Consider the following 25,467-nt stretch of genomic DNA (forward strand, 5'->3'; position numbering starts at 1 on the left):
GCGGCGAGGCCTTGCATTTGTCTCTCCAAATGTCACGCGATGATTGGACAATATCATTTGCGACAATTTACCAATCAGAGCGCTCTCTGCACTTTTTGCTTTCATAAGGAGGAGAGGGAAACCCTACATTGCGGTTTCCTTCGCCAGTCATTAACGAACGACACAGGTTAACTAGGTTCCTTCTGCATTGCTGCACAGGTAACAACGTCTTTCATTCTGCTAGGAGAAACCGTCTCATTTTAGTGCCCCTTTAATAAGGTAAGTCTGGTAACCATGGTGTTCGCATAAACACTGCTTAATGTTTCACTGATACAATCCTCATTTCCTTGTTACTTTATGCAGCAGATTTTTCATAAACTAAGGGCTGCAGTCATCCTGTTTTCACTTCTATCATTTCTGGGCCGGCGAACGCTCTTTGCCATCTGTTTCTCAACTTTCGAATGACTAATTACTTAAAAATCGTTAATTAACTTTTTAGTTATAAAAGCCACTAAGTTGTCCCAATGAGAACCAGCTGCTCCTTTCGGTCAACTGATATTGTAGCCGTTTTAAGAGCAAAAATCCATTCGGTAGATCGTCCGCAAAAAATTTGTGAATTATTGTTCATCGTGCATCGTCGGACACTTGTCTTTCCTTCACCCCCAGTGTGAGACGGTGAAAGAACACACTGTCACCTCTTGCGTCCTGGAGAAAGATGAAAGCAGAAAATGCAACCTCAGATAAGGGCAGTTCCGATAGCGTCACCCGATATGTGTGTTCTTGTTTTGTTTCCGCAAGTTCATCTTCGACACATGAGGTGGCACTGTGCTCCTTCACCCTCTCGCATTGGGGGTGAAGGAAAGATTCGTCTCCAAAGATGCGTAATGAAAAAAAAAAGTGTTCCTTCACAAACCTTCGAGCTTCGAAACCACAAGAGTTAGCGCTCTTTATTGCAACAGCAATGAACGACACCCTTTTCTTTCTGTACTGTGATCTTTAAAATTCAGTAGCTGTTAGTCTCATCTCTGAACTGATATTGTATTGTACACGTATTCTCTCATGCAATACTTGTAGCTTCTAAATACTTCTGCAAAATATCGAAGCCCTGGTCATAAACTGTTTTACATACTGGACAAAAAATGACGTCTGAACCTCAAAAGGTCTTTGGGAAAAACTCTATTTTCGTTCCAAAATTCAATGGGAGCCATGTAAAATGTTATGTACTGCGAAGTGGAAACCTGCATCATTGTGTCATTGAATCAAGTTCCTCAGTTTTTGTTGTGGACGTTTCATGTCCCTCGTGCTGAATAGCAGTCACCACGTTGTTTTCTAAATGACTACGAAAATCGTGTACCTGTTATTGCAGCGTTCTGAAGCTGTGTGTTGTGAACATGTTGCTGTGAACACTGCAGCCTATACTTTGTACTGTAGGGCACCTTGTCACAATGGACCAGGACAACTATGATCAGTCGTCGGAAGATGAGTGCCGTGTCTCCCTGAGTGAGCCAGATGTGAAGCGCAAGTTGACGTACTCTTACCCGGAGAGCAGCGCACTTCTTGTATACTTGCGGCTCCGTCCTGTGACCTCGGACACGCCTTCTACGGTCGGTTCTTGCCTGCAAATGTTGGACAGTACTACTGTATTAGCAGCCCCATCGTCTGCTGATTCATCCAACCAGAAAAAGTTCACCTTCTCTGAGGTGAGGCTTCCTCTATGCTGGAGATTCCTAGGCTATTTCCTGCGGAACCTGGATAGTTTGCGGTGTCTCGACGCGGAGTTTTGGGGCTTTTATGGGCGACCCTTTCGGCAGTGACTTCGCTAACCTTCCCAGTAGCCAGCACATCGCTCAGAAATGAAGAGCGGTCGTTGTACGAGGTGTGTCGTAAATAGAGCCTGAAGTTTTCAGGAAATATTTTTTTCTAAATTCGGAGGGTAAAAATTGGGTGAATAAACACGTGTACTAAATTCATGCGAATTCGGGTGAAAAAAACTCCCAATATGCTAAATTTGGGGAGAAATCTGGCTCAGTTACTCAACTAACTATAGTGGTGTGCTACAAACGGTGATGTGACTGCATTTGCTGCCAAACAAGTAAGTTAGCGCATTCCTACAGACATCCCAGTGAGGGCAATTTGCCGGGTAAAAATCGGGTTTCACCCTAAAGAGGCAACCTTCAATTCGGGGAAGAATCGGGTAAAACCCTAAAACTTCAGGGTCTAGTCATAAAATGAATAGACGAGTTCAGAAAATCCCAGAGTGCTTAGCATCGCTTTGAACTGTGGGAGTTTACTAATATGAAAGAAATTGGTGGCCTCCAAACTGTTCCGATTTCTTCCCTACCGGTCCATTGTCCACAACGTATCAGGGTCAGCGAAACGTGATGGATTATTCTTTGTTCCCCCATTCACCAAGTGCCCAGGATGCAATCCGTGTGCAAAGAGCACTGGGATTTTCTCAACTCGTCTATATGTACATCGGGAGTACCTTACTGCAAACTGTTTATCAAATATGGACTCGTGCTTTGCAAAAAGTGCTGTTTGTTGCGAGGTTTTAACAGTTCGATGAGTATGTGCAGAACAATCCATTTTGTTCTTTGTTTCACGAAGTAGTTCTTAGCACGTTGTCCGCTGTGGGAATGATGCAGGTTTGGTTGGGTCCCCTCGCAATGTTTGGGGTCCCTTTCTCTGTACCAAAAGCATTTATGGTGCTGACAACAGGATGTATGCATTGACAAATTAATTTCATCGCACGTCTCTCTCTGTCGCAGGTATTCGGACCAAGCTCAACTCAGGAGCAAGTCTTTGAAACAGCAGCTTTAGGCTTAATTGACAACCTCATCAACGGCAAAAATGTTTTGATGTTCGCCTATGGCCCTACAAGCAGTGGGAAGACCTACACCATGCAAGGCACCTTTACGCATCCTGGTATAATACCACGAACGCTGGAAAGGTTGTTCAAGACGATCGGAAGCAGGACAACAGAGAATCCCTGCCTTAAGCCAGAGTACTTTGGGAGTGTCGTGAGGCTCGGCAAAAAGGAAGTCTGCCAGGTGTTGAAGAAGAAATCGCAGCTGCTAGCACACCACAAGGAAAAGGAAATGGAAAGCTTCAGCACATTTGTGCTGTCTGAGACCTCGCAAGCTTCCGACTCCGATGCACTGTCTGTGAGCACCCAGAATGGGGAGGTCTTCTACGCTGTCTGGCTGTCGTTCTACGAGGTCTACAACGAGAACGTCTATGACCTACTGGATATGAAAAAGATCCAAAAGCGACCGTGTCTTAAGCTTGGGCAGGACTCTCAGAAGCAGACCTACGTAAAGGGCCTCTGTGAGGTGCCAGTTGCAAGCGCTGAGGAAGCATACGCTCTCCTGTGTGTTGCGAAATCTAACCTCCACACTGCGGAAACCTTTCTGAACCGCAGCTCCAGTCGAAGCCATTCCTGCTTCAACGTCCGCCTCGTCCAGTACAGCGGAGAAGTCGGGGATGAGGACTGCGTGCTGAGTACCCTGACACTTTGTGACCTTGCAGGCAGCGAACGTTCCACAAAAGCCGGAACTTCCGGAGGAACACTGAGGGAGGCTGGCCGGATCAATAACTCGCTCATGGTGCTGAGTCGTTGCCTCGAGAGCTTACGCCAAAACTCCTCTGCCGAAAAACTGGTTCCTTTTCGAGACAGTAAATTAACGCAGATAATGCAGCCGTTCTTCGGCAATGCTGGTATCGTGGCCATGGTCGTAAATGTCAATCCAGATTTAGGAATGGCACATGAGTCATTCCAGGCACTGAAGCTCTCTGCTGTAGCGTGCGAAGTTCTGCCATCTTTGTCCAAATCAGGCTTAACTCTGCATGCGAACTACTCCAGGTTGTCGGAGCTCTGGCAGAAAAGCTCCCGTCACTGGTCAAGCATCGGAGTCGGGCACGGCGATGCGGCAGCCATGGAATCGTCGGAGGATGAATTTGGGAGCGAAGAGGTGGAAGAGTTGTTCGAGACCATTCGCGTTCTTACCGAAGAGCGCGAGAAGGCGGAGAAAGAGGCTGCGCGGCGGAAGGAGACGTGCGTAGCTTATGAGAAATACATTGAGAACCTGAAGAACCACTTTCGTGAACTGGAGACATTGCAGCAGAAATCGATGGAGAGGCAACTGCACTTCGCAAGGGAGCGCGCAAAGCTTGATGTGTACGCCGAAGCAGAAGCGGAGTCCAACCTTGACCTTCTCAGGCAGATAGATGAGGCAAACGAAATGATAGACAACTTGGAGACCCAATTGGAAGAAGCCATGGAGCACCGCGAAAGCAAAGACATCGAGGCAGTAAGGGCAGAGTACGATGAAAAAGTTGCTTCCATGGCGTCGACCCTTGCTCTAAAGGAGAAGCTCTTGGGAGATGCTTGTTCCGAGGTTGAACGTCTGAAAATGCAACTGGAAATAAGAGAGACGGAAGAAAGACCAACGGACCCCGCAGTTGAAGATGAAGAAGACCTACGAAAGTCTCTTCGGGAGAGAGACGACACAATCGAAACGCTTCGGAAGCAGTTTGAAAACTTCCGGAAAGAAAGTGCTCGAAAACAGGAGCTTCTCGAGCAAGAAGCTACAGCTGCTCAACTTCTGCATGAGAAGGACATCTGGGTTATGAGGACTCAATTAAAGGTGAAAGAAGAGGCAGCGAGCAGCCTCGCGGAAGAACTGAACAAGGAACGTAGGCTTCGTGAGGAGTTGCAACAGGCAGCCCAAGTTCAAAAAGTTTGTGGTTTGGAATTGCTTCCAAGTGGCGCAGCATCTTCCGTTGCTACAGTGGAAGTCCAAGGTGATGGAGAAAGGCAAGCGGGTGAAGATGACCCTTCCGGAAGTGACACAGCTGCTTGTAAGCAGGACAGCAGGGAAAATGTATGCTGCATAAAGTGCGCAGAAATGAAGTTGGCTAAGGATGCTTCCGATCAAGCCTTGCGTGACCGAAACACTGAAATAGGAATGCTCACCACTAAGCTCCAGCTGACTACTGAGGAACTGTCGAAACTCCAGGACAATGTCAAATTCCAGTCATCAGTGACAGACGAACTTGAAGCGTTGCATCAGAGGTATGAGAGCCTCCTGAAGGACGTCTCAATGAAAGATAATGCTATTGAAAAGCTAGAGCTTGAAAAATGTGGTGAGTACCAAAAGAGGACGGCCTTGGAATCTTCCTTGGACAGTGCGACTAAAGAGTTCAACAGCCTTCGTGTTGAACTAGAACAACAGCGGCAACACCAACAAAAAATTGAAGCAGAATTGGAGCGCACAGTGCAAGAGCTAAAGGTACTGCAAACAAAGTACGACAACCTGGAAACGCAACAAAAGAAAGCGGCCGAAATCCAGCTTGCAGCGGATGAGCTTCGAAACGAACAACGTACTCTTCAGGAGCACCTTGCAAGAAAGGACGCAGAGATAAAAGAACTGCGCACAGCTGTTGAGAGAGAGAGTGACCAAGCAAGGATCCTCCGTGACGAAATTACAGGAGCAACTAGTTCACGAGACCAGATAAAACTACAACTAGATAAAGTTAAAACTGATTATGATGATCTAATGGTGCAACAGACAAATCTTACAGCTTCGCTCGATGTAGAACAGAAGGAAAGGACTGCACTGGAAGCGGCCTTGAACGGTGCTAAAGAGGAGCTTCAAAAGGCTCATGCCGAAATAAAGCAACAATGTGCACAGCACGCGGAAGAACTTGAGAAAGCACGAGCGGAATATGAGGCCCTGGCGGCCGAGCAGAGAAAAGCGGAGCTGGCTGCCGTAGCCGTAGCGGGGCAATTACAGGCTGCCAGGGACTCTTCAAAAGCAGAAAACGAAGCTAGAATGGCTGCGGAAGAGCGGGTCCGGGAGCGAGAAGAGGAGATAAATCGTTTGAGAGAATTAATCAGTTCAGAAGAAAAGAACAAGCTTCTACAGAGCTCCAGTTTATCTTCAAATGAGCAAGAAAACGACGATGTGGAAAGCAGCGTAGCCAGCAGGAGACGACGCACACCAAGGCAGATACGCGTCAGTAGCACAGACAGCAATGAAGCTCAATTTAAACTGCCGCGGAGACGTACGCGGGCCACGGGGGCAGCATCCGCGCACAAGGAATGTGCGGAGGTAGGTTGCTTCATCATCTTAACTGTGTGGTATCTGTAGGATGCTCCTGCTCATTTGTTGCTCCTTGCTTGTGCGTCGATGCCATGTGCAAAATTTCATCCGGTAAAGGTTCTACCTTTTTTGTAACAAAATGGGCATAGTTAACCACATTCGGGTTCATTGCGACCTACCATTAGAGCCCATGGCTTTCTGCGGTGGAAAATTCAGTTTTCTGCGATAGCGAGATTTGCAGATGAAAGATGAAAGTCACTGAAAAGGTTAGCCAGCTGTAGGAGCCCAACCCACATCTTCTGGAACCCACATCTTCTGCCGCCTGCGTCGATCCCGTCGTATGAATGAAAGTGAGCAAAAATGTAAGAGTGAAAGGAGGATGAGTGAGAGAGAGTGGCTGGTTTGTCGCTTCAGATGACGCACCCTGGAAGTCGCTGAGAAGGCATGTTAGCTTAGCTCAATTGGTAGAGCCCTGGACCAGCAATCCAAAAGATGTGGGTTCGAGTCCTACAGCTGGCTAACCTTTTCAGTGACTTTCATCTTTCATCGTTAATTTCTTAGGCAAATTGAGGCTTTGTATGTATTTGTCCCTTCTATGTTGTTCCAGCCTCAGAACATCAGTTCTCTCATGAGATTTGCAGATTTATGAATCCACGAGATTCCGCAGGCAAGAAAAAAAACAGTTGAAAGAAAGAAGTAGTATTCTCCCAAGGTCACACTCAGACTCGTCCCTTTTTTGCAGCCTTTCGTATCTTTCCAGTGTGGAAAGAAAACTAAACTCATCTGTCAGTCTCCCTCTCTCCAGCAATTGCTGCCATTAAATTTCTTTTCGTCGCAGCACATTTAGCCGTGTGACTGCCAGCACTATCAGTGGTGTAATTAAGGCACTCCAGTCGCAACTGATCGGGGGTTATGCGAGATTGTCTCGGATTGACTGAAATCCGTACACAATTCCGTAAGATATCAAATATTCGGCGAAAAATGGGCGATTCTCACAGAAATAGCAGTCAACGCGAGACATGGCCAATTTCCGCAAAATTTTGCAGAATCGCAGAAGGCTATGTGCTCTACCTACCGTACTGGCTGATGTTCAAAATGAGACGCAAATGAGCAACAGAGCCCAATTTAACTGATTATTTTGAGATGCGGTAAAATGTAATGACTCGGGGTAGCTTTAAGGTTTGGCACGTCATAAACCAGAAGTTTCTGACTGTGCCATTAAGACAGTGAGACCGAATGCTGCAAATTTAATTGAAACATGATCCATAACTGTGAGCATGATAAGAAATTGTGCCACATCTTCTGTCTGAAACCCACCCAAACATCACATGTGTTGGGTAGGGTCTGTCGCTGCAAGGAGAGTTGCTGTCATGATTACAGTCGAGCACTACTCATTTTTCATTGATAGATGCGTCAAAGTAAACTGCACGGAAGAGTGTTTACACTGATATTTTTGCTCTAGGTGACTCCTGAGAGGAATCCTGCACTGACTGAGCAGAGTACGGCTTCGTTATCTCCCTTGAAACGCCTCCGTGACTTTATCGTTGGCATGCGGCCCAGTAGCCCCACCAGCGCGCAACTGCAATGTGAGAGGCAGTCTGCAGCAGCCAAGGACAAGTCTCTAATGGCAGCAGAAGTAAAAGCCCCTCAAAAAGAGGATGTAAATAATTTAAGAGACACCTCTGAAGAAAAGGGCAGCAAGATCCTACAGGTTTCCAGTTCGTCCTTGAATGTGACAGATCAAGAAAACAGCGAACTAGAGACCAGCGCTCCCACCAGGAGGCGCCGTACACAGAGGCAGGCAAGTGTCAGGAGCGCCGAAGACAGCAGAGCCGACTTGAAAACACCACGGCGACGTACACGGGCCATGGTTGCAGCTTCTGCACACAAGGAGTGCCCAATGGTAGGCTGTTCCTGCTCATTTGGTATGCCTGTACTCGCATTTGTCCTGAGGGAGGATATCGTGTACCATGGAAGTTTGTGGTAGACCACCAAAATAGGCTTCTGTGCACTTCGTCAGTTGCCTCCCCTGTAGAAATGTAAAGTTCAGTGGCGACTTAGAGTAAATGCAAGGAAAATCTGCTTGCATTAAGCGTTTTTTCCAGCCCATACTTGACCTCTGGGTATCCACTTCCAGTCTATACTTAACTTTGGGTTCGTCACTTTCAGTTACTATATGTAACTCCATTTAATTAGCCTTTACTTAGCATCAATTACATTCAATTACCCTTTAATTTCATTTACTTTAATTTAATGCTTTAATTACTCAATTTCCCTTTATTGTACATTTTCTTTAATTTCATTTAATATTTCTCTTAATTAATGTCTTGCATTCATTTCCTTTAAACTCAGCTTTCTTGCTTTAATACCTCTACTTAACTTTAATTATTCTTACTTCTTACTCTGTATTACCTCCAGCTACTTCAGTTTCATATCATTTACCTCCATTTACAGTTACCCATTACACATTACCTCCATCTATAGTTTATATATCTATATATATAATTATATAGTCTATATATATATAGAGAGAGAGATTTCTATTTCGACACTCCCAATGCTGACACATTAAAACTAAAAATGACAGTCCATTTGAAGTGTGACAAGCGTTAACCGTTGTCAACTACACGGTGCACACAGCAAGCGTCAGAACAGGTCAGAAGTTGCCCGTCGCAGAAAACAATGACAGCCATTCTTATAATGTGGACATCTTCAACACAACACAAGTGTATCTGGGTGAGTTAAACTATCGTAACGCAAAACACCAACCAGGGTTCAAGAGGAGGGTGCCCCGTATTTTCAGAGCCGACCGTGCTCCTTCGGGGTACTGCTGAAGGGGACTCCTGCAGAAGAACAAAGGAAGTGTGTCTGGTACTGCTTTCCTGAACTCTGACTGGAGTCTCGTACTTACCATATGCAGATAACCGTTGGAGTTGGGAAAGTTGAGGGTGCATATTGATCACTCTAACTTGGACATTATTGGGTATCGATAATTGGTTTGTTTGGTACAAGGGATACGCCCAAGTCACAGTGTCCCGTGATCTTAAGAAACCTGCATGCGCTCTGCACACGATACGCTCTGCAGTTGTGTGCCGCCTTACCTGATCGAACCACACCGTTCAACAACAGACGACGACATGGATTTGTGTCGAAAGGTTGAATGAATGTAGTACGGCGTGCCTTTAATGAAAACTGCGCCAGATTTTATTTTACAGTATTATATCAACAGTCCAGTAGAAACCAAAGTTAAACGGTGTCTCGTAGGTAGAGCCTGAAGTTTTTGGGAAATATACTTTTCTAAATTCGCTGGGTAAAAATCGGGTAAATAAACATGTGCACTAAATTCATGCGAATTCGGGTGAAAAAACTCCCGGTATGCTAAATTCTGAGAGAAATCTGGCTCAGTTGCTCAAACTAACTGACTAATGGTTTGGTACAAACGGTGATGTAACTGCATTTGCTGCCAAACAAGTCAGTTAATGCATTTCTACAGACATCCCAGTGAGGGGAATTTGCCGGGTAAAAATCGGGTTTCACCCTAAAGGGTGAACCTTCAATTTGGGGTGCAAATTCGGGGAAGAATCGGGTAAAATCCTAAAACTTCAGGCTCTACTCATAGGTCATAATCCATCAACTGCTTCAGACTGTTCTCTTCCTTACGTATCTCGTAAAGACTCATTCATTGGCTGATGTGCGATGCTAAGTTGTACGAAGAAGTGTTTACACAGATACTTTCACTCTAGGTGACACCTGATGGAGAGTCTGCGTTGGATGAGCAGAATGCTGTCTGCATCTTGCCCGGTGGAGATGGAAAGGAGCAGAAGTCTCCCGCGAAAAAGCGGAAGGGACACAGAACTCTACTTCCATCCGACGTGGACAACGTTTTCAACGCCGATGCAAAGGATGGCAAATCTGAAGAGCGAAAGTTGGCTCGAACACGTTCTAAGCGAAACTAATACGAGCTCGATTCTTGTATATATGCCACATTCAAGCTTTTTGTATGTATCTGATCTATTTGGTGTGCCCTACTGTAGATGTTTTTATCATGTGTTCCTAGTAAGGGCATGTTTTTAGCCTTTTATTGTACGATATCATCTTTTATGCTATTACAAACTTCCCGAAGTTTGTTCACGTGTTTAGCGTAAATAAATTGCAAGCTCTTAGCAGTGTGGGTGTCTGCCGATTGCATTCTTGGGGCTGCAGACTAAATTGAGGGATTCAAGCTTGCTGCATAGACAACATAGGAACTTCTTTCTTCATTCTGCATAGGAACGAAAACAAAAAAGTTACCTGCAACGGTCGAAACTAACTGTTTCGAAGTTCAAATACGGACAAAAATCTGTTCGAGCTCCGTGCCTCGTTCCTCCCTCGGTCTGAGCTCAAGCGAGGCGGTCGCCTCTGCTATGGCCCGGTTTCACCAACGCTGGTTAACTTTGAACCGAGATCAAGCGTTGCTAAAACTTGAAGTTAACGCTCAATTCTTTTTTGCAAACGCTAGTTGGTGACGTGATGAATGTTTCAGTAATAATAACTTTCTTCTGTGAAGCCCGGTTAAGCGTTAAATTCAAGTTGAGGTACCGTTGATCTCGGTTCAAATGTTAATCGGCGTTGGTGAAACCGGGCCTATGCAGCGAAGTTCGCCGGTGTTTCCGTAAAACTTCGAAGCCATTGTGATATTCTGAAAGGTGATAGGAAATACAGTCTACGTAACAACACATCTCAGGACCCGTCGTCGGCAAAATAAAACCACGTGCGCTGCCAACGATCCACTTTTTCGCAATCTCATGGTATCTTGATGTGACGTGCCGCGACAGGTGGTCCATTGTGCTCACAAATGCACCTTCACTTCATTTCATGACGAATTTATAGGAAAAAGAAGGTTTGCGTCGGAATGTTTGGCACCGCAGAGGGAAATAACGCGTGAGCAGACGACGCAGCAGACGCCACCAACTTCCACTCACATTCTTTTCAGGCCGACGGGTTGCTGCACCCGTCTGAAACGTTTCCGTCATTTCTCTTGCTCCCTTGGAGAAAAAGGCAAAAAGGGGCAGCTCATTTTTTTATGAATAGAATGAAAGCGTGCGTGAAAGCTTTCCGTTCCGACACATCGGATCGGATGGCGTCGGATTTTAGTGGCAGTAGCCATGGCCGCAGCCGTGTGAGTAACCTCACGTGACTGGTGGTGGTGGTTACGGTTGGTTTCGTTCGGTAGGCAGGTTACCATTTCTAGGATTTCTAGGGGCCACAGGGGTACTGCAAACGAGAGTGCATTTTGCCGTGCTCGAGGAAAGCAAAACCAAGGCACCTTGGCAAAACAGTTCAACCCTCTCAGCACAGCACAGGACGGTCACAGTCAAAGTATGGAAGCACCTCTTGTGAAATGTTTGAACGATGTGTGAGTACGTCAGTGAATCTAATCACGAATTTCGTAAACGTATTAAATGCTCAAAGCGAAATCCACGTGCCTTTATCTACTTGCTCCATTGTCATGGTCCGATAGTTCACAATCTGTTATTATTGGTTGTATTTCCATTCCAGGATCACGTCGGGAGCTTTGGGTGTTGCGTGTGCTGATCGTCACGGGTTAGCCCTGCATAGTAAGCATCCATTTGGCCTTACGTATCGTGTAGTGAATGTTGTACTCGTGCAGTGGCCGGGCAAGTGCAACCGAGGGCAACGGGAGCTATCACAAGCCTGGCATCACTGGCGAAGGCGTTAGACCCTTCTGAGTCTGCGCCAACGATCCACCTCGAGTCAGAATCACTGTAAGCTATTATTCGACTTACCGTGTACCAATACGCACGTCTGAAGGGCAAGTTGTAGTACACAGTGTGTGTCACACACGTGACTGTGCATAAGTGTTTGAATAATTATATCAAAATACTGTACCTCAACCGATCTTTGTTGTAAAGAGTGTATTTATCATAACGACAAGGCATGAAGCTGGGAAGGAATTTTAATCACTAATTCAGAACTTTAGGCGCAAACGTACATTCAGTAGCAAATTTGTTGCCAGTCGCACGTTCATGCATGTACTTCACAATACAGTTTGCGCCAGAAAATCCCAATCCAAGTTCACAGCGTGGTGCACCTTGGGAAAGTAACAATATGAGTGCTATAGAATTGAAAATTTGTGGATTACTTTGAGACACACCCCATCCTTTGATAAAATGTCGCCTTTTGTATCGCTAATTCCAACTTATTTTTAGGAACGTGTTGATACAACAGAAAGACCAAGTCTCTGTGGCTGTTTACAGCGTCCCGGATCACACACAGTAAAATATTTGAGTTGTTCTTACGCCATATGTTACGACGAATAAAGTGTCTTTGTTGTATTAAACTAGTGTCCTTTAAACAAAGCAGCTAGTATCCCATACCTTGACCAAATGTTTGTGGTGTGCAGTGGGATGTTCAGAATGATAGCGAAGATTGCTGTACAACCGGCGTGATCACATGGAAGGTGAGACATGCAATAAAACCTTTGGATCAAATCCTTAACACTAAGTGCAGAAGGAAACTTTATAAATATGTCAGCTAAGAACATTTCAGATACAAAGCCCACCACTCCGTGCCTGAGGAGTTACATGACTTGCATAATACATATCATACACACGAGACACATCATGTCCTGTTCATCAAATTAACCTTATGCACTGCCAAGGCTATCAGACAATGAAAAAACAACAAAAACCATCATTTAGGTTTCAAATCATGGAAATGCACAAGTTGCACTTGTGCTTTCTGTAGCACTGAATCTGAATTTATTGTAGTTTACTAATGAACGACATAAAATATTTTCTAATTCTAGAGACCCATGCAAAACGTACATTCATACTTAACATTCTTTAATTTACACTTTTGTGCATACCAGAACCATGAATTTTAGTGTCTTGGTTTACTTCATTTTATGGCTTGGCAATAGGACAGAGAAGTTAATGGCACAAGACCTACTAGTTGTGTGCTGTTTACTTTGCATTTTTTTCCTGTTTATCTGTTTTTCCAGACATTTCAGGACACGTTATCCACGCTTAAATTACCACGCCAAACTGTGTTCCCCAAGAAGCAGAGGTATTGAACAATTTATTTCTGTATTATTATTTCTATGTTATTTCTATATTTATTATCTGGACACAGGTCTAACCTGTTGGCCAGAAGTACTCTTAGCATGTTCATCTCTCAAACCTCTGAAGTCGTAAATAAAATTGTACTGTTTCACTGTTTGTATTGCCCTGCGTCCTCTGAGCAGCTGCACTTTGCACAGAGCATGTTCTGGTGTAAGGGCATCATCCAAATTCAAAAGAAGGCATGCAGCCACGACACCGGTTCTTCCAAATCCCCCAAAGCAATGAACCAAAACTCTCTTCCCTTGTTCTATGGTGGCACCAATGCCATAGAGAATGGCCATCAGCTGGTCGATGGTAGGTGCAGTACCATCTGGCACTGGATAATGGTGTACGGCAATTTCATGTCGGCTGTATTCGTCCAAAAGCGTTGGAACTCTGTACAGTGTTAGCTCTCCGCGGGTGCACAGCACGAAAACGTCGCTTATGTCTTCCAGTTTTATGCACTCGAGGTCCCGTTTGATATCCCTCCAATTATCCTTGAACTTGCAGCCTGGTAATCCACTCAAGCCGACGGAGTCTGGGTAACCGCATGCCGACAAATCGAGCCAGTCTATCTTGAATGAAGCTGCTGAATTCAGGCTGAAGTGATCACCAGAAACGTCTTCGTCAGATGAGCTCATTTTCTTCAGTTGGAAGCCGCGGTTCAGGGTCTCCGGAGAGCCTAGCAATTTGGAGAGAGCAATTTCTGAACTTGTCCGAGAAACAACAGAAAAATGCAGCCGTACCAATCGCGAAACTACTGTGTCAAGCCGTCGTAGAGAACAAACTGAGTTCGAATTTGCTGCCAATCGGGCGTCAGCGCAAAGAAACCGCCGTCGCCGCCGTGCTGATTCGATTCCGTCGAACGTGCGAACGGCGCGCCACTGACGGTGAACGCGGTGACCAAAGTTCTACATTTTCTTTCAAACTTTAAAAAAACTACGGAGGGAGAAACGAAAATGTCGTTCTAATATAATATTTCTATGGCAATAAGGTTGCTAGTTAGCAAATGAGACCTTCAGATATATCAATTACATGTGTGTGCACTGAATTTCAAAGCAGACGACAATGTACGCGCTATGGTTTCAGTTGCAAACGTCCTGCTTTTGTGTCTCTGAAGTGCTTTTCCTCAATGCACGTGCAATATATGCACGTAAGCTGCGTGTTTTCTTGGTTTGTGGTTCCTAGAGCAATCTATATGAAATCGGTTCATTTGAAATACTATGGAAATCCCATTTGCCATTAGAAAAGCACGAGCGCAAACAAGCGAAACACGACAGGAGCATAGATGTCACCAAAGGAGTACCCCCGCGTTCATTTAACTCCTTTTTACACAACACATCATCCGTAATCAGTCAAAGTCAGTCAGTGTGAAAATAAAAAAATATAAAAAATGCGATTCCCTCCCATGGCTCTCATAGACAGTGCATTGTGCATTCTGTGTCCAAGTTCATCATGAAGTTCATCGACCATGAGGGTCTTCTGCGAAAAAATCCAAATCCAGGAGAATCCAAGTTGTGTTTACAAGTTACAATGGCCGACGGCGTGGATCTGATTTCCTCGGATTCCATCCGCAATATGAAGGTATGCGACATGAAATATTGAGGTACTGGATCGGATATTGCGAAAACAAAAATTATTTATACCCCGAGCTTGCTTTGTGCCTTTTGATTCCTGTTCCGCGTATAAGACATTCACAGAATATCTTCGCCATGTTTTGTTTGTTACTGCTTGTTGAAGCGTCAATACGTTTTTGAATTTCAGGTTGCCGACCTGAAACGGGAACTTAAGGCAAGAGGTCTTTCGACGACCGGGAATAAGAACGAACTTGCAGAGCGTCTAGAAGCAGCTGCCGGAATCCCCAAAGGTAAATCGTGCAACTTTTCATGATTCCTTGTTTGCACACAGAAATCGGTCATCACAGCGTGTTTTCTTCTTTGCAGATATAACAGATGCACAACTTGATGGTAGGTGTTGTTGGTTGTCTGCGAACGTACGGTTACTCGTATATCTGTGTGGAGTGTCGCGTCAGGTTGAGCGTGCATGTGCTTTCTTCGGATCACACTTGCATATGCTATGACCCGCATGCATCTTTACGGCATTTATGTTGTATATGTCGGCAGCAGGTAAACGAACAAATAAAAAAGAGTGTGTCCTAGCTAAAACGTTAGACAGGCGATCCATTGACAAATAGGCATTAACCCAGTTTCGCAACTGTACTATGTAGGTCTCTTCCCTGTAGTCCAGTGTGCTTGTGAATTACCCGTGTAAAGGTTTGGTGTTAAGATAGTTGGCTGTTGAGAATGAATTTGTGAGATCACACAACTGCACTTCGTTCTCAGAAGCCCTGGATCCGAGTCTCGACGTGAATGAAGATGAGGTCCTATCTGAAGATAGCCTCCTTCTGCAGACTGAGGGCAAGGCAAACAATGGAGATACATTTCCAAGTGAAGAGGACATAATTTCGGCAACCACAACAATCATTAAGGAATCTACCCCATTAACATTGACCAGAGAAGGTGCCACAGCGAAGCAAAATGAAGAACCTGTGCAGCCTGCATCTGATGATCCGAAAGACAAGATTTCGAACAAACTAGGGCTAGTGAAGGTTAACGAAACACCAGCACCTGGAACTAAGTGCGTTTTGGCAACAGCCAAGGCCTCCCCAGAAAACCTCAGTCTCGAAGAGGTAACACGAATTAACGTTTTTCTAACTTAACACACTGCTACTAGTGCGTGTCGTATGGCTAAAATTTTTCGTACTTCTCGTAGAGGCAAGCATTACGCGCAAAAAAGTTCAACATGCCACTGAGTGATGGCGCACGGTTGAAGATGCGGATGGAGAGGTTAGTAGTTGAAATTCTTTACAAAATTTTGCGTTTTTGAATAAATTGTGGGCACAAGCTTGATCAGTTGTCATGCGATTCTGCAGATTTGGAGCTGTCGGTTCAAGTGAGAAGACCACCGTGAAGACAACACTGGGTGGCACGCCAAGAACCGGAGGAGCGTCAATCAGGAGTAGTGTCCCTGTAAGTAGCACTTGTTGAAACAGTGTTCGACCCTTCTTGTGCCATTTTTCAAACTTCAATTTCTTTACAACAGCCGGTGAACCTAGCGCAGTTGAAAAAGAGGGCAGAACGTTTCGGACAGAGTGTGTCTACGGTGGCCAAGAGTGTAAGTCGTGCACTTCCATCTATGCAGTTCACTACTAATGGTGCAATTCAGCAGAGTCGACAAAAAGGCAGGCAACCCCGAAAATGACACATTTAGTTGCTTATAGGCGTTTATAGGCAGATGCCTAAAATTCCATGCCCTAGCCATTACTCAGGGCCCTGGCGGGAGTACAGTGACCACAAGCTCAAAGTTGCGAAAGTCTCTTTGGTATCGCTGCGGTGTGCGAAACGTTGCATCCAGACGATTTCTATGGATGTATGGCTTACGTCGTAGTGGATGCACCAACCGTGCACCTTTGACGACGAAGCGTACACTGCAGCTGGCCATGACCTGCCAGCTGGCTAGTCGTTGCTCGCGTTCTCAATAGATGGCGTGTGAGTCGCCTTAGGGTTGCTGCGTCTTGGGGTCAGCAGATTTTGCTTGCAGCATTCTTTGAAATTTTATTGCTCGAACATGCTAAATGTACAGCAGAGCTATCTGAAGAGTCTAAGTTCTCAGAAAAGCACACTTCTACAATTTTACCATTCACCTTACAGTCCATTTAAGGGGTAGTTCGCTCTGCAATCATCAGTTCGTGGATTTTTACTTCTACGGGTAGAGCATACCCCAATTTTCTGACATCCAGCTGGACTTTGTACTCACTTCAGCGGTGTAATTGTATCATTTATTATTGGAAGTGTAAATCATTGGAAATCGTGCAGTTTAAATTCCCATGATGAGAGATGTACGCACGATGTTAGTGTGACGGACATGATGTTGATGACGGAGGGGAGGGCTCTCACGTGGCCTCTGCTCAGATTTTCCAGATTCCTTTATCCACACCTACATATCCGAACTTTCATTCTACATGAAGCGGTCCCATAGCTGTATAGCATAATTGGCTTCCGTTACTCTTGCTAAATTTGTTGCGTCCCGCCGTGGAGAGTATGTGAGGAGAAGACGACGGTCACACATGATGATCATGGCGAGGGTGTCATGGTGATGATCTGATGAGCTGGTTCTCCTAGTTCTCCAGGAGGGAGCGATAAGACTCATGGGAGAGTTGTCTGAAGACGCTCCTGCCAGACAGTTACGCTGAGGAGTGAACTTTCCCTTTAATGATGCAGTTTGTGTTTGTTATTTTTCACATATGGTACATAATGTACTTCAACATGGGTCTTTTTGTTTCTCTTGTGGCAGCTGGAAGAAAAGGAGCGGATAATGAAACGAAAAGAACGCTTCGGAGCACAAGAGGTCGAGGTATGAACCAATGCAGATTTGTGTTTAGTGAGAGGTACTTTACTTGGTAGCAGGACCATGTTTTTTTTTTTTTAAATGTTTCTTAAAACCTGGGGATTTCAAAATCTGGTTTTATATTGGGAGCCGTAGAACAGGGTAGAATTGGGAGATATCAGGTGGAAAAGCTGATTTTCAGGTGGAAAATAGCAAAAGAGTGATTTTCGCAATTTAGAAAAACACAAATTGCGGAACAGCCACACTGAATGTGCAGTGCATAGCGGTCTTCTAATGCCCGTATTCGTAGCTGAATTGTCACTTTGCCAAGTCAGTTTTCGGAGCTTTTCCAGTTTTACCCCTGGTGACGATATGCAAGGTTAGCGACATGATCCATAATGTTTCTCTGCTATTCCACGGCTGTAATTCTGCATATTTAATGTATATAATAATTCTGCGCTGTCCGAACTGCCCTATCTGGTACAGTCAAACTCCTTTACAACGAAGCTCAGGGGACAGCAAAAAAAGTTCGCAGTAAAGGTATTTTCGTTAAAAAGGATGTCCATTATTGGACCTATAGGCTCCAGCGGGACCGCAAAAAAATTTCGCTGTAGTGGTATTTTCGTTAAAAAGGTGTTCGCTATAAAGGAGTTTGACTGTAGTTGGTGTGTCCTACCCTTGCAAGCTTTACGATCTGTTGGCTGTGAGAATTGAGTACAACCACATCTGAAGAAAATTACCCACGTGTCTTTTTAGCAAACTGATGTAGAGTGGAAGGAATGGAGTCACCTTTCACATATACTGCTAATACAATATTTCGTTTTCTTTCTTTACAGGTATCCAAGAGGGCAAAGACGTTAGTTACATAGCAATAACATTTTGGGGCCACTCGAAGGAAGCATAAGCACACTTGGAAAAATAAATTCAGCTTCATTTAAGTACATCAACTCCTCTAGTCATGCTTACTGTACACTTACATTGCAGATCAGATCTTGCAATAGGATTGCATAACCTGCTGTCCCCATGCAATGTTTATTGTATGTAACAGAGACCCCACATGAAGGGTATAGTGAAGTACAAGCACATGCATTGAATATGCAGTGCATAGGTACGCTGGACACTTGCTGCAGGTGTTTAGGGGTGTTTTCCGTGCGGTTCTGAAAGTGACTGGCATGAGCTGCACCTAAGGGCCCGTAGGCTCTTGTGGTTCTCTATGAGCTCAATCTCTAGTTCACTATGTGATTCGTGCTGCCATGGGAGAGCGGGAACACACAAGGAAACCAATCTGTTTGCAAGCATGACGCATCATGACACCCCTTTCCTCTATAACTATCCCTTTCTTCCATATTCTGTGAGACACCTTCTATGATTTCTGTGTTGCCATTCTCATGAACAGATGCTTACTTTGTTCAGTTTGGCTAGAGTGTGGACCACATCTCAATACTTGTTTTGGCATGCTGCATTTGAACGGAGCATGGTTTGCACTGCAGAGGAAAGTGAAGTGGGCAGTACTCTACATTCTATATGCACCGGTAAGGCAATTGCTTTGGAAATCTTTGCTGTAGTTATTTTGGTACTACTTCTCAAATCTTTTGTTCTTGTGCATCTATTTCAGTGTTTGTTGAGTTAATTTGCTGATGCTGAGCTGAGTGGCAATTCTAGAGACAGCCGAACTTGACGTATGCCTGTGCTGTAACGCCTAAAGACGATTGTTCTTGTTGCAATCAAATGCTTCCATGATAGTAATCTTTCAGCTTCAGCACAGTGGTGGAGAATGGTGAACATTGCCGTGGTTTCATTCATGAGCATGCTAGTAATGTACCGATACACACATCAGCAGACTACTAACGTGCTTCGCAAAAGCAAGATTCTAAAAAATGTGGGAGTTTGCACTTTGGGTACAGGCGCATCTCATTGACACAGCGTGTGTGTGACACTACGCGTCAGATGTTGCTATCAGTGTTATGTTTTCATGTGTGTGCTACAGAAAAACACAATGTTTCACATAGCCAGCATAAAGTACATACTGCTACTTACAGCCAAGATAAGTCTACACTTATCCAACATGGTCTAAAGTTCATTGTATTTATTCAGTATCATTCAGAGTGATCTCATGTTAGTTAAACTTCCTATACACCAAGTATAATAGAAATGTATCATAATCTGCTGGATCAAATGACACATTTCAAAGCGCCGAGTTTCTGCCCCGTCAAATTACCGAGGAGCGGCATCGGCACGGGCGATATCCTTGTATGCAATGCGAGGCGCTCCAGTGAAGCCATGCTAGTGTGGGGGCTGACATCAGTGCCTTAGATTGATTGCCATACTGGCAGCATTTATTATCTCTTGATCACCAGGTGCTGCAACGGGGCCAAAATTATCCATTCACCAACGAAGACACATGCAAGCACTTACTTGAAAGGCTTTCCAGTAACGGAAAGAATTCCATTATCACATACTTAGCCCAGCTCAGTCAAATACAGGATAAACATGTTTATGCTTGTAAGAATTGAGTGCATGCTAGAAGGCTAGAGGAGTGTGGTCCCCTATAATTAAAATTTTCTGCGCATCATGGTACACACAGAAGGGGTTAGTATGTTGGGCCATAGATAATAAGAATGTAATGGCACATGTCCCAGAATACATTGTTCTACTTTGTTACATTAAGAAAAATGTGCGAGGAGATATCATTTCCTCCTCCTAGAATTTTAGCCTTTTAAACGTAAGAATATTGCTATTAAAAGAAACTATTTGAACACAACATTGAACGCGCAGTTGAATGCAGGAATACTTGTCCTCATCCATTTGTTTCGTGACGAGTCCACACATTTAACTGTAGTTCAAATCTACAAGAACTGCACCTCCTTCCTATATCGGTAATATACTTTAAGCGTACCTGGCGCCAGCAGTAGTCCTAATCATAATCACTGTCACAGCTGTGGCAAACTTGTACGTGCCACACGGGGCTTGCCCGCATCACAATTAACGTCTTTGGTGAACTGGGCAGTGGACCTCAAGGTCCTTGGCTTCTATCAGATGCAAGTGAGCACAGCTATGGACTTGTGCTGAAGAAAAGGCTCCCTCTTGTTGAATATAAGCATCCAGGGCTTTAGCGTGCTGGTGTCGAAGCTCTGCATCACCGACCTCGCAATGGGGCTGAAAACGTGGAAAGCCACCCACATTCCATTCTTTTTCAATTTCTCCACACCGTGCAGCAGGGAGTAGAGCAGCCGACACGCAGTATTAGTGTCTTCCGCAAATAGCCAACGAAGCACGAGAGCCCCGTCGATGTCGTACTGTAATCCCGCGTAGCCTTGGACTTTTCCGTTGCGAACGGCAATGTGTAGGGTTAAGGAGCGCTCGTATACCGTGTATTCCCAGAAGAGCTTGCGTGCGAACCCAAGCACGGTTTTGTCGTACTCCACAAGTTCAGGTAACATGTCCATGTCGAATGGTTTTACCTAAATTGAAAGAGAGAAGCTCGAGAAGCAAACCCTGCCGTGCACATTAGAGCTCTGCACCGACCGACTTTTCGGGGCACGACCCGGCGCATCGAAAAATGGCCCGGTCCCTTTCTGTTTTTATGCGGCCCGGCTCGGTGACTCAGCGAAGAGTTTTGCCTGGCATCTCCAGCTGTGGCTTACGTCTTTCTGGCGCTAACCAAATGAATTTATTAATAAATTTACAAGAAGAGAACATACTAGAACTGGCGGTTTAACAGCGCGAGACCAGAACAGACGGGTGCAAGCGCGCATTATCGTTACTCTGCAAGCTTTTCTGGAGGTAGAGGATGTTCGAGAACTCCTGCTTCCAATCGCTACCAAGCTTTGCGAGCCTGATTGTGAAAGATGCGAGGAGTCATGAGTAACGCGAAGTGGCCCTGAGAAGGTTCTAGGGGCGTCCTATAGGGTGCCGTTGAGAAGGCGAAGGGGCCAAATCATGCACATAATGTAGCGTCCTTTGTTTGTTTTTGCAAATATATGCACTTCGCAAGAACGTGATCATATGAACGAAAAGTCCTGCATTGCACGGAGTTAGCTGCGTGGCCCGGCCCGCGGGCCGGGTAGGGGGCCCGGGCTCGTGCAAAGCTCTAGTGTGCATTGCTGGCATTTTTTATGTGGTGGGGCATCAGATAACATCAGAAACACTGTTGGGTCATGAATTTCGGTATCTGTGTTCGTCAGGCTGAGGAAAACGATGCTTGTGCTGACTGCACACCAGCTCGCTAGCACCCTTTTAATTTGTTCACCAGAGAGGCCATACAACCTAAGCTAGCTGCTGTACAGTATTGTGCTCCCACAGTAATATACTCTTCCCTTTCGCAATACAACAATGCAAATACTTACAGTAAGACCAGCTTTCAGTGGTACATCCAAGGCGCTCAGGTCGTTACACGGGGGAAGCTTGCCATGAAGCACAAAGTCTTCGCGAGACGTGTAAAAGCCTAGTTGTGTGTGGTACACATGCACTCGCTCTGCTGGAACCATTGCAAATATATTCAGATCTTTGTGAATGTCGAGAATGGCGTCCCAGAGCATGCGACGCACTCCGTCCTCTGAGTACTCCAGTTTGGCATGATTGATGCAACAGCAAGCAACTCCACCTCCAAAGACTATTATGCAGATAATACCGCTGCGCATACCTGGAAAAGACTTGTTCGTTAGAGTAGAAAGGATAACCGCGGGAGCGGTATGGAAAAAGGTTTATTGTTTTTGACCGTACGAAGAATGGTTATCTGAAAATAGCTCACTGCCCTGTAAACTAAGTACTTGATTGGTTGTGGTGGCCATGACGTGTCAGTGGTAAATTGGAAAATTATGTTGTAACTTATAAACACATGATAATGAGGAAAAATTTGGTAAAAAAAGAATCAACTTAAGTCATAGATCCTCGAAGTAGCCCTTAAAAGCTTGCAGTTGCTGCGAAACGTTTATTACCACACTCATGGACGCACTTACCTTCTTTGTCCACACATACGAAGAAACTTCGTGGATGGCAGTTGAAGAACGTCGTAATGGTCTCCGGCACACAAATGGTGATGTGCTCCCAATGCTTGTTCGCTATGTCGGATAGGTCATATTCATCGGCTTGTCTTACCAAAAAGTCTGGGTTGTACACAACCTTATACAAGGACCTGTCTTGTTTGTTCAAGGATGTTAGGGTATCGTACAACGTGTGTACCTTCCACTTGACTCCACTTGAAGAGAACAACGATTCCAGAGTGGACATAAAATCTTCCTGTCTAAAGGACTTCGTAAATTCCTTGTACTCTTGCGCACTCTGTTCCTGCGTGCCTTCGTGTTGCGTACAAGGTACTGTAGGAAAAAACGACGCTTCCGTTTCGTTTCTGCTTTCCACTTGCGACAGCTCCCTGGTGTCTATATTTTCACTCGATGCATCTGATCCAATATCAGGGCTTTCAGGGATAATTTCAGGCATCGAAGTTTCCGTGTTTCGTAACGACTCCTTATGAGAGGATTCAGGCAACTTATTGAGTGGCCTGTTTTGCAGTACACCTGCCCGTTTCATGGAGTCGGACGCCTCTACTTTTGCCCTAGTCTCCCCTGTATTGGCCACGATGGTATCGGACTTCTGTTTGGTACCACCATTCCCAGCACTTGAAGACCGCTGCTCTGATGCTTCCTGTGTCGTGGCATGAGTACTTGTAACGCACGATGACGCAGAGTTTTCCATGGCTGCCAAATCAGAATCTTCACGCGTATGCTTATCGAGGAGGCTTCCACTTCTTGGTGCTGCCAGAGGTTCATTAAATGCGTCAGTAGTGACCTCTATCGTTTTTCGAAAGGTACGCTTTTCTGTTCGCTGAGCTGCAATCAGGGGACCGCGCCGTTCCAACAATAATTCGTCAGTGTCATCTATTTTGTGTTCCGCGCTGTGTTTTTCACTCCCATAATGCTCGTGAGCTGGCAGTTCGAATCCTCTTTCGTTTGAGCTTTTGTTTCCGTCTGTTATGCTGTCCCTTTCACCTTCCAAAGGGCCAATTAACTTCGCCAGTTCATCCATTCTGCTTTGTCTTCTTTCCAACAGGATATCTGCTTCTTCTCGATGTCGTAATTGATCTGGTGCTGTGTCTGCTGCAAGTCGTCTCGCCAGCCCCTCGATTGTAGCTTTTCGAGCCCTTCTCTTGGCGATACGACTGTCGGGCGATTCATCAGCGTCGTCGTAATTCTCATCCGGGGAGAAAAGCCCACCAGGACTAGGCATGACCTCCTCATAAAATATTGGGCTCTGTTTAGATTTGGGAGCCATTACGTTTACGTCCTCAGGCTCACTATTCATGTCCTCTACTTCGACAGGCCGTTCACCGCCGAGAAATGCTTCGTCATCACTTGTCTCCGTCGTCACCTTATCTGGGGAATCCAGCTCATCAGTTACCGTGTCAGCATGTGGCTCACTGCTCGCAATATACGAACTTGCTTCGCTGTCTTGTCGCAGTTCCGTAGGTTTTACGGTAATATTAGCAGCTCCAATACCCTGTGATGTCCTCCCAGCTGCGAGATCACGTCCAGCGATACTCGTGTCCGGAAATTCAGATTGTGAAAGGATTGTTGAAAGTAAAGGTTCATCAGTTATGCTTTTAGCGAGCCCAGTAAGATCTGTAATGATTGGCTTCTCCCGTGCTTCTGTTATTGTTCCGTGCGCTACGCCTTCATATTTGAATCCATCAAAACATGTTCCAGTTGGAGCTCCATCTGCTTTCAAAAGTGCCAGGAGAGTACCTGAGCGCATTTCGCCCGCTGAACTTGCGCTTCTTCTAGGCTTTGCCATCTGTTCATGCAGTGGCAAAAGCGGAGCAGGAGCAGCAATGTTCAGTTCGTTCACTGGTTTGGGAAGTCCCAAGAAAGAATTGTCCGCATCAGGAACAAGCGTTACAGGACTAACCCGAGCGCGCGCTTCAGTGGGAGGCTCCTGTAACATTTCCTTCACCTCTGAAGTTAGCGTCATCGAAGGGCAGGCAATGTGTCCCACGCTCATCGCTCTCTTGCGAACATCAACCTTTGACGTTATGTTGCCTGTCAATGTCACGGACGCACATGGCGGTAACGTAAGGCGCTGCTCCACTGCTGATGATTTTACATGTGGAGCCAAATCGGATGCCCTCGAAGGTGACGCTGACAAGGTAGCGCAGCTCCCTTGCGTTCGCTCACGGGATTCTACAACACTTCCCGACTTTGTAACGAGGTTGCACGATCCTTGGAGTTCGACGTGGATTTTTATGTTTGCATCACTCGTCTGTGGACTACTGGAGACAAATGGAGAGGTCCGCGACGAATCTTGACGCACTTCTTGAAACTTGGTGACGGACACGGAACGAGGACGGCGGGGCACCTTAAATGATATGGAAGACGGACGACATAGCTTTGCAACAGAAGTGGACGCGATGCTGATTCCCGTGCTCTGGAAAGACTTGGACGAGCGTCGGGGTGCAGCGGGCGAACGGGACCGCCGTGAATGCTGTGACGCGTTACTGCCTGACCAGGACCTCCGACTATGTCCGCGTTTCATGTCTATTCCGTGCTGCTTCCCGTCCCTTCGATGTCTCTGGAGATGATGGTAATGGCACGTGTATGGTATAGGCATAGCACGTGCCTGCGCGAGTGATCGCAACGTTGACGCTGCATTGATATGCAAAGTGTTTGTCACTGGGGTGTGGCACACAGCCAAGGGATAACAATCCGCGGATCAATGGGTGGGAGTGGGGATTTATTGGCAGAAAGAAAGAAGAAAAAGAAAAAAAACTGGAATGGGTGGGCTCAATACCGGCGCCTACTTATAGTCTACTTTTCGCCTCCGGGGGGACAAGTGGAAAATTTGCGCCCTCCCCGTATTTTTGCTTCCCGAAAGGTTTCTTTTTTTGCGCCTCTTTATGCGGG

The 25,467-nt window shown here is 45.6% G+C and overlaps 5 protein-coding genes and 1 long non-coding RNA gene across 10 annotated transcripts in view; 3 read left to right on the forward strand and 3 right to left on the reverse strand.

Moving 5' to 3' along the window:
• Positions 1–10,252, forward strand: part of LOC135366998 (kinesin-like protein KIF20B) — an 11,225-nt gene extending 973 nt beyond the window's left edge. The window contains exons 3-7 of one of the 3 annotated variants that reach the window (XM_064600042.1): positions 204–258; positions 1,411–1,679; positions 2,748–6,092; positions 7,546–7,986; positions 9,827–10,252. In XM_064600042.1, coding sequence (XP_064456112.1) covers positions 1,425–1,679; positions 2,748–6,092; positions 7,546–7,986; positions 9,827–10,039 — 4,254 coding nt within the window. In that variant the 5' untranslated portion in view covers positions 204–258; positions 1,411–1,424 and the 3' untranslated portion in view covers positions 10,040–10,252. Of the gene's footprint in view, positions 1–198; positions 259–1,410; positions 1,680–2,747; positions 6,093–7,545; positions 7,987–9,826 lie in introns of all 3 variants that reach the window. The other 2 variants (XM_064600041.1, XM_064600043.1) reach the window with 2 other exon arrangements.
• LOC135367005 (uncharacterized) lies at positions 7,436–11,824 on the reverse strand. Of its 2 annotated transcripts, XR_010414336.1 has the most exons (4): positions 10,707–11,824; positions 8,995–10,484; positions 8,853–8,926; positions 7,436–8,112 (listed from the first exon to the last, which is right to left on the reverse strand). It is a non-coding gene; the product is annotated as an uncharacterized LOC135367005 (long non-coding RNA). The 2 variants fall into 2 exon arrangements; XR_010414335.1 differs by having other exon boundaries at positions 8,853–10,484.
• LOC135367004 (ragulator complex protein LAMTOR5 homolog) lies at positions 11,231–12,423 on the forward strand. Its single transcript, XM_064600049.1, has 4 exons — positions 11,231–11,478; positions 11,622–11,680; positions 11,734–11,848; positions 12,293–12,423. Exons 1-4 carry the CDS (start codon positions 11,444–11,446, stop codon positions 12,360–12,362), a joined length of 279 nt encoding a protein of 92 aa, XP_064456119.1. The 5' UTR covers positions 11,231–11,443; the 3' UTR covers positions 12,363–12,423.
• Positions 12,022–14,067, reverse strand: LOC135367002 (cyclin-dependent kinase inhibitor 3-like). The gene is made up of 2 exons (XM_064600047.1): positions 13,933–14,067; positions 12,022–13,868 (listed from the first exon to the last, which is right to left on the reverse strand). Exon 2 carries the CDS (start codon positions 13,825–13,827, stop codon positions 13,204–13,206), a length of 624 nt encoding a protein of 207 aa, XP_064456117.1. The 5' UTR covers positions 13,828–13,868; positions 13,933–14,067; the 3' UTR covers positions 12,022–13,203.
• Positions 14,068–14,670: 603 nt separating this feature from the next.
• Positions 14,671–18,515, forward strand: LOC135367000 (SAP domain-containing ribonucleoprotein-like). Of its 2 annotated transcripts, none has more exons than XM_064600045.1 (9): positions 14,671–14,770; positions 14,951–15,053; positions 15,130–15,153; positions 15,529–15,875; positions 15,959–16,032; positions 16,119–16,215; positions 16,289–16,360; positions 17,540–17,599; positions 18,409–18,515. In XM_064600045.1, the coding sequence occupies exons 1-9, from the start codon at positions 14,720–14,722 to the stop codon at positions 18,439–18,441; spliced, it is 861 nt and encodes a 286-aa protein (XP_064456115.1). In that variant the 5' UTR covers positions 14,671–14,719; the 3' UTR covers positions 18,442–18,515. The 2 variants fall into 2 exon arrangements, with proteins under 2 accessions (XP_064456115.1, XP_064456116.1); XM_064600046.1 differs by having other exon boundaries at positions 15,532–15,875.
• A 1,535-nt stretch (positions 18,516–20,050) lies between these two features.
• On the reverse strand, positions 20,051–25,192 carry LOC135367006 (uncharacterized). The gene is made up of 3 exons (XM_064600050.1): positions 22,531–25,192; positions 21,919–22,214; positions 20,051–21,033 (listed from the first exon to the last, which is right to left on the reverse strand). Exons 1-3 carry the CDS (start codon positions 25,172–25,174, stop codon positions 20,605–20,607), a joined length of 3,369 nt encoding a protein of 1,122 aa, XP_064456120.1. The 5' UTR covers positions 25,175–25,192; the 3' UTR covers positions 20,051–20,604.
• Positions 25,193–25,467: the final 275 nt, after the last annotated feature.

This window comes from Ornithodoros turicata, chromosome 8 (genome assembly GCF_037126465.1).
Source record: "Ornithodoros turicata isolate Travis chromosome 8, ASM3712646v1, whole genome shotgun sequence".
In the NCBI taxonomy this organism is placed as follows: Eukaryota; Metazoa; Arthropoda; class Arachnida; order Ixodida; family Argasidae; genus Ornithodoros; species Ornithodoros turicata.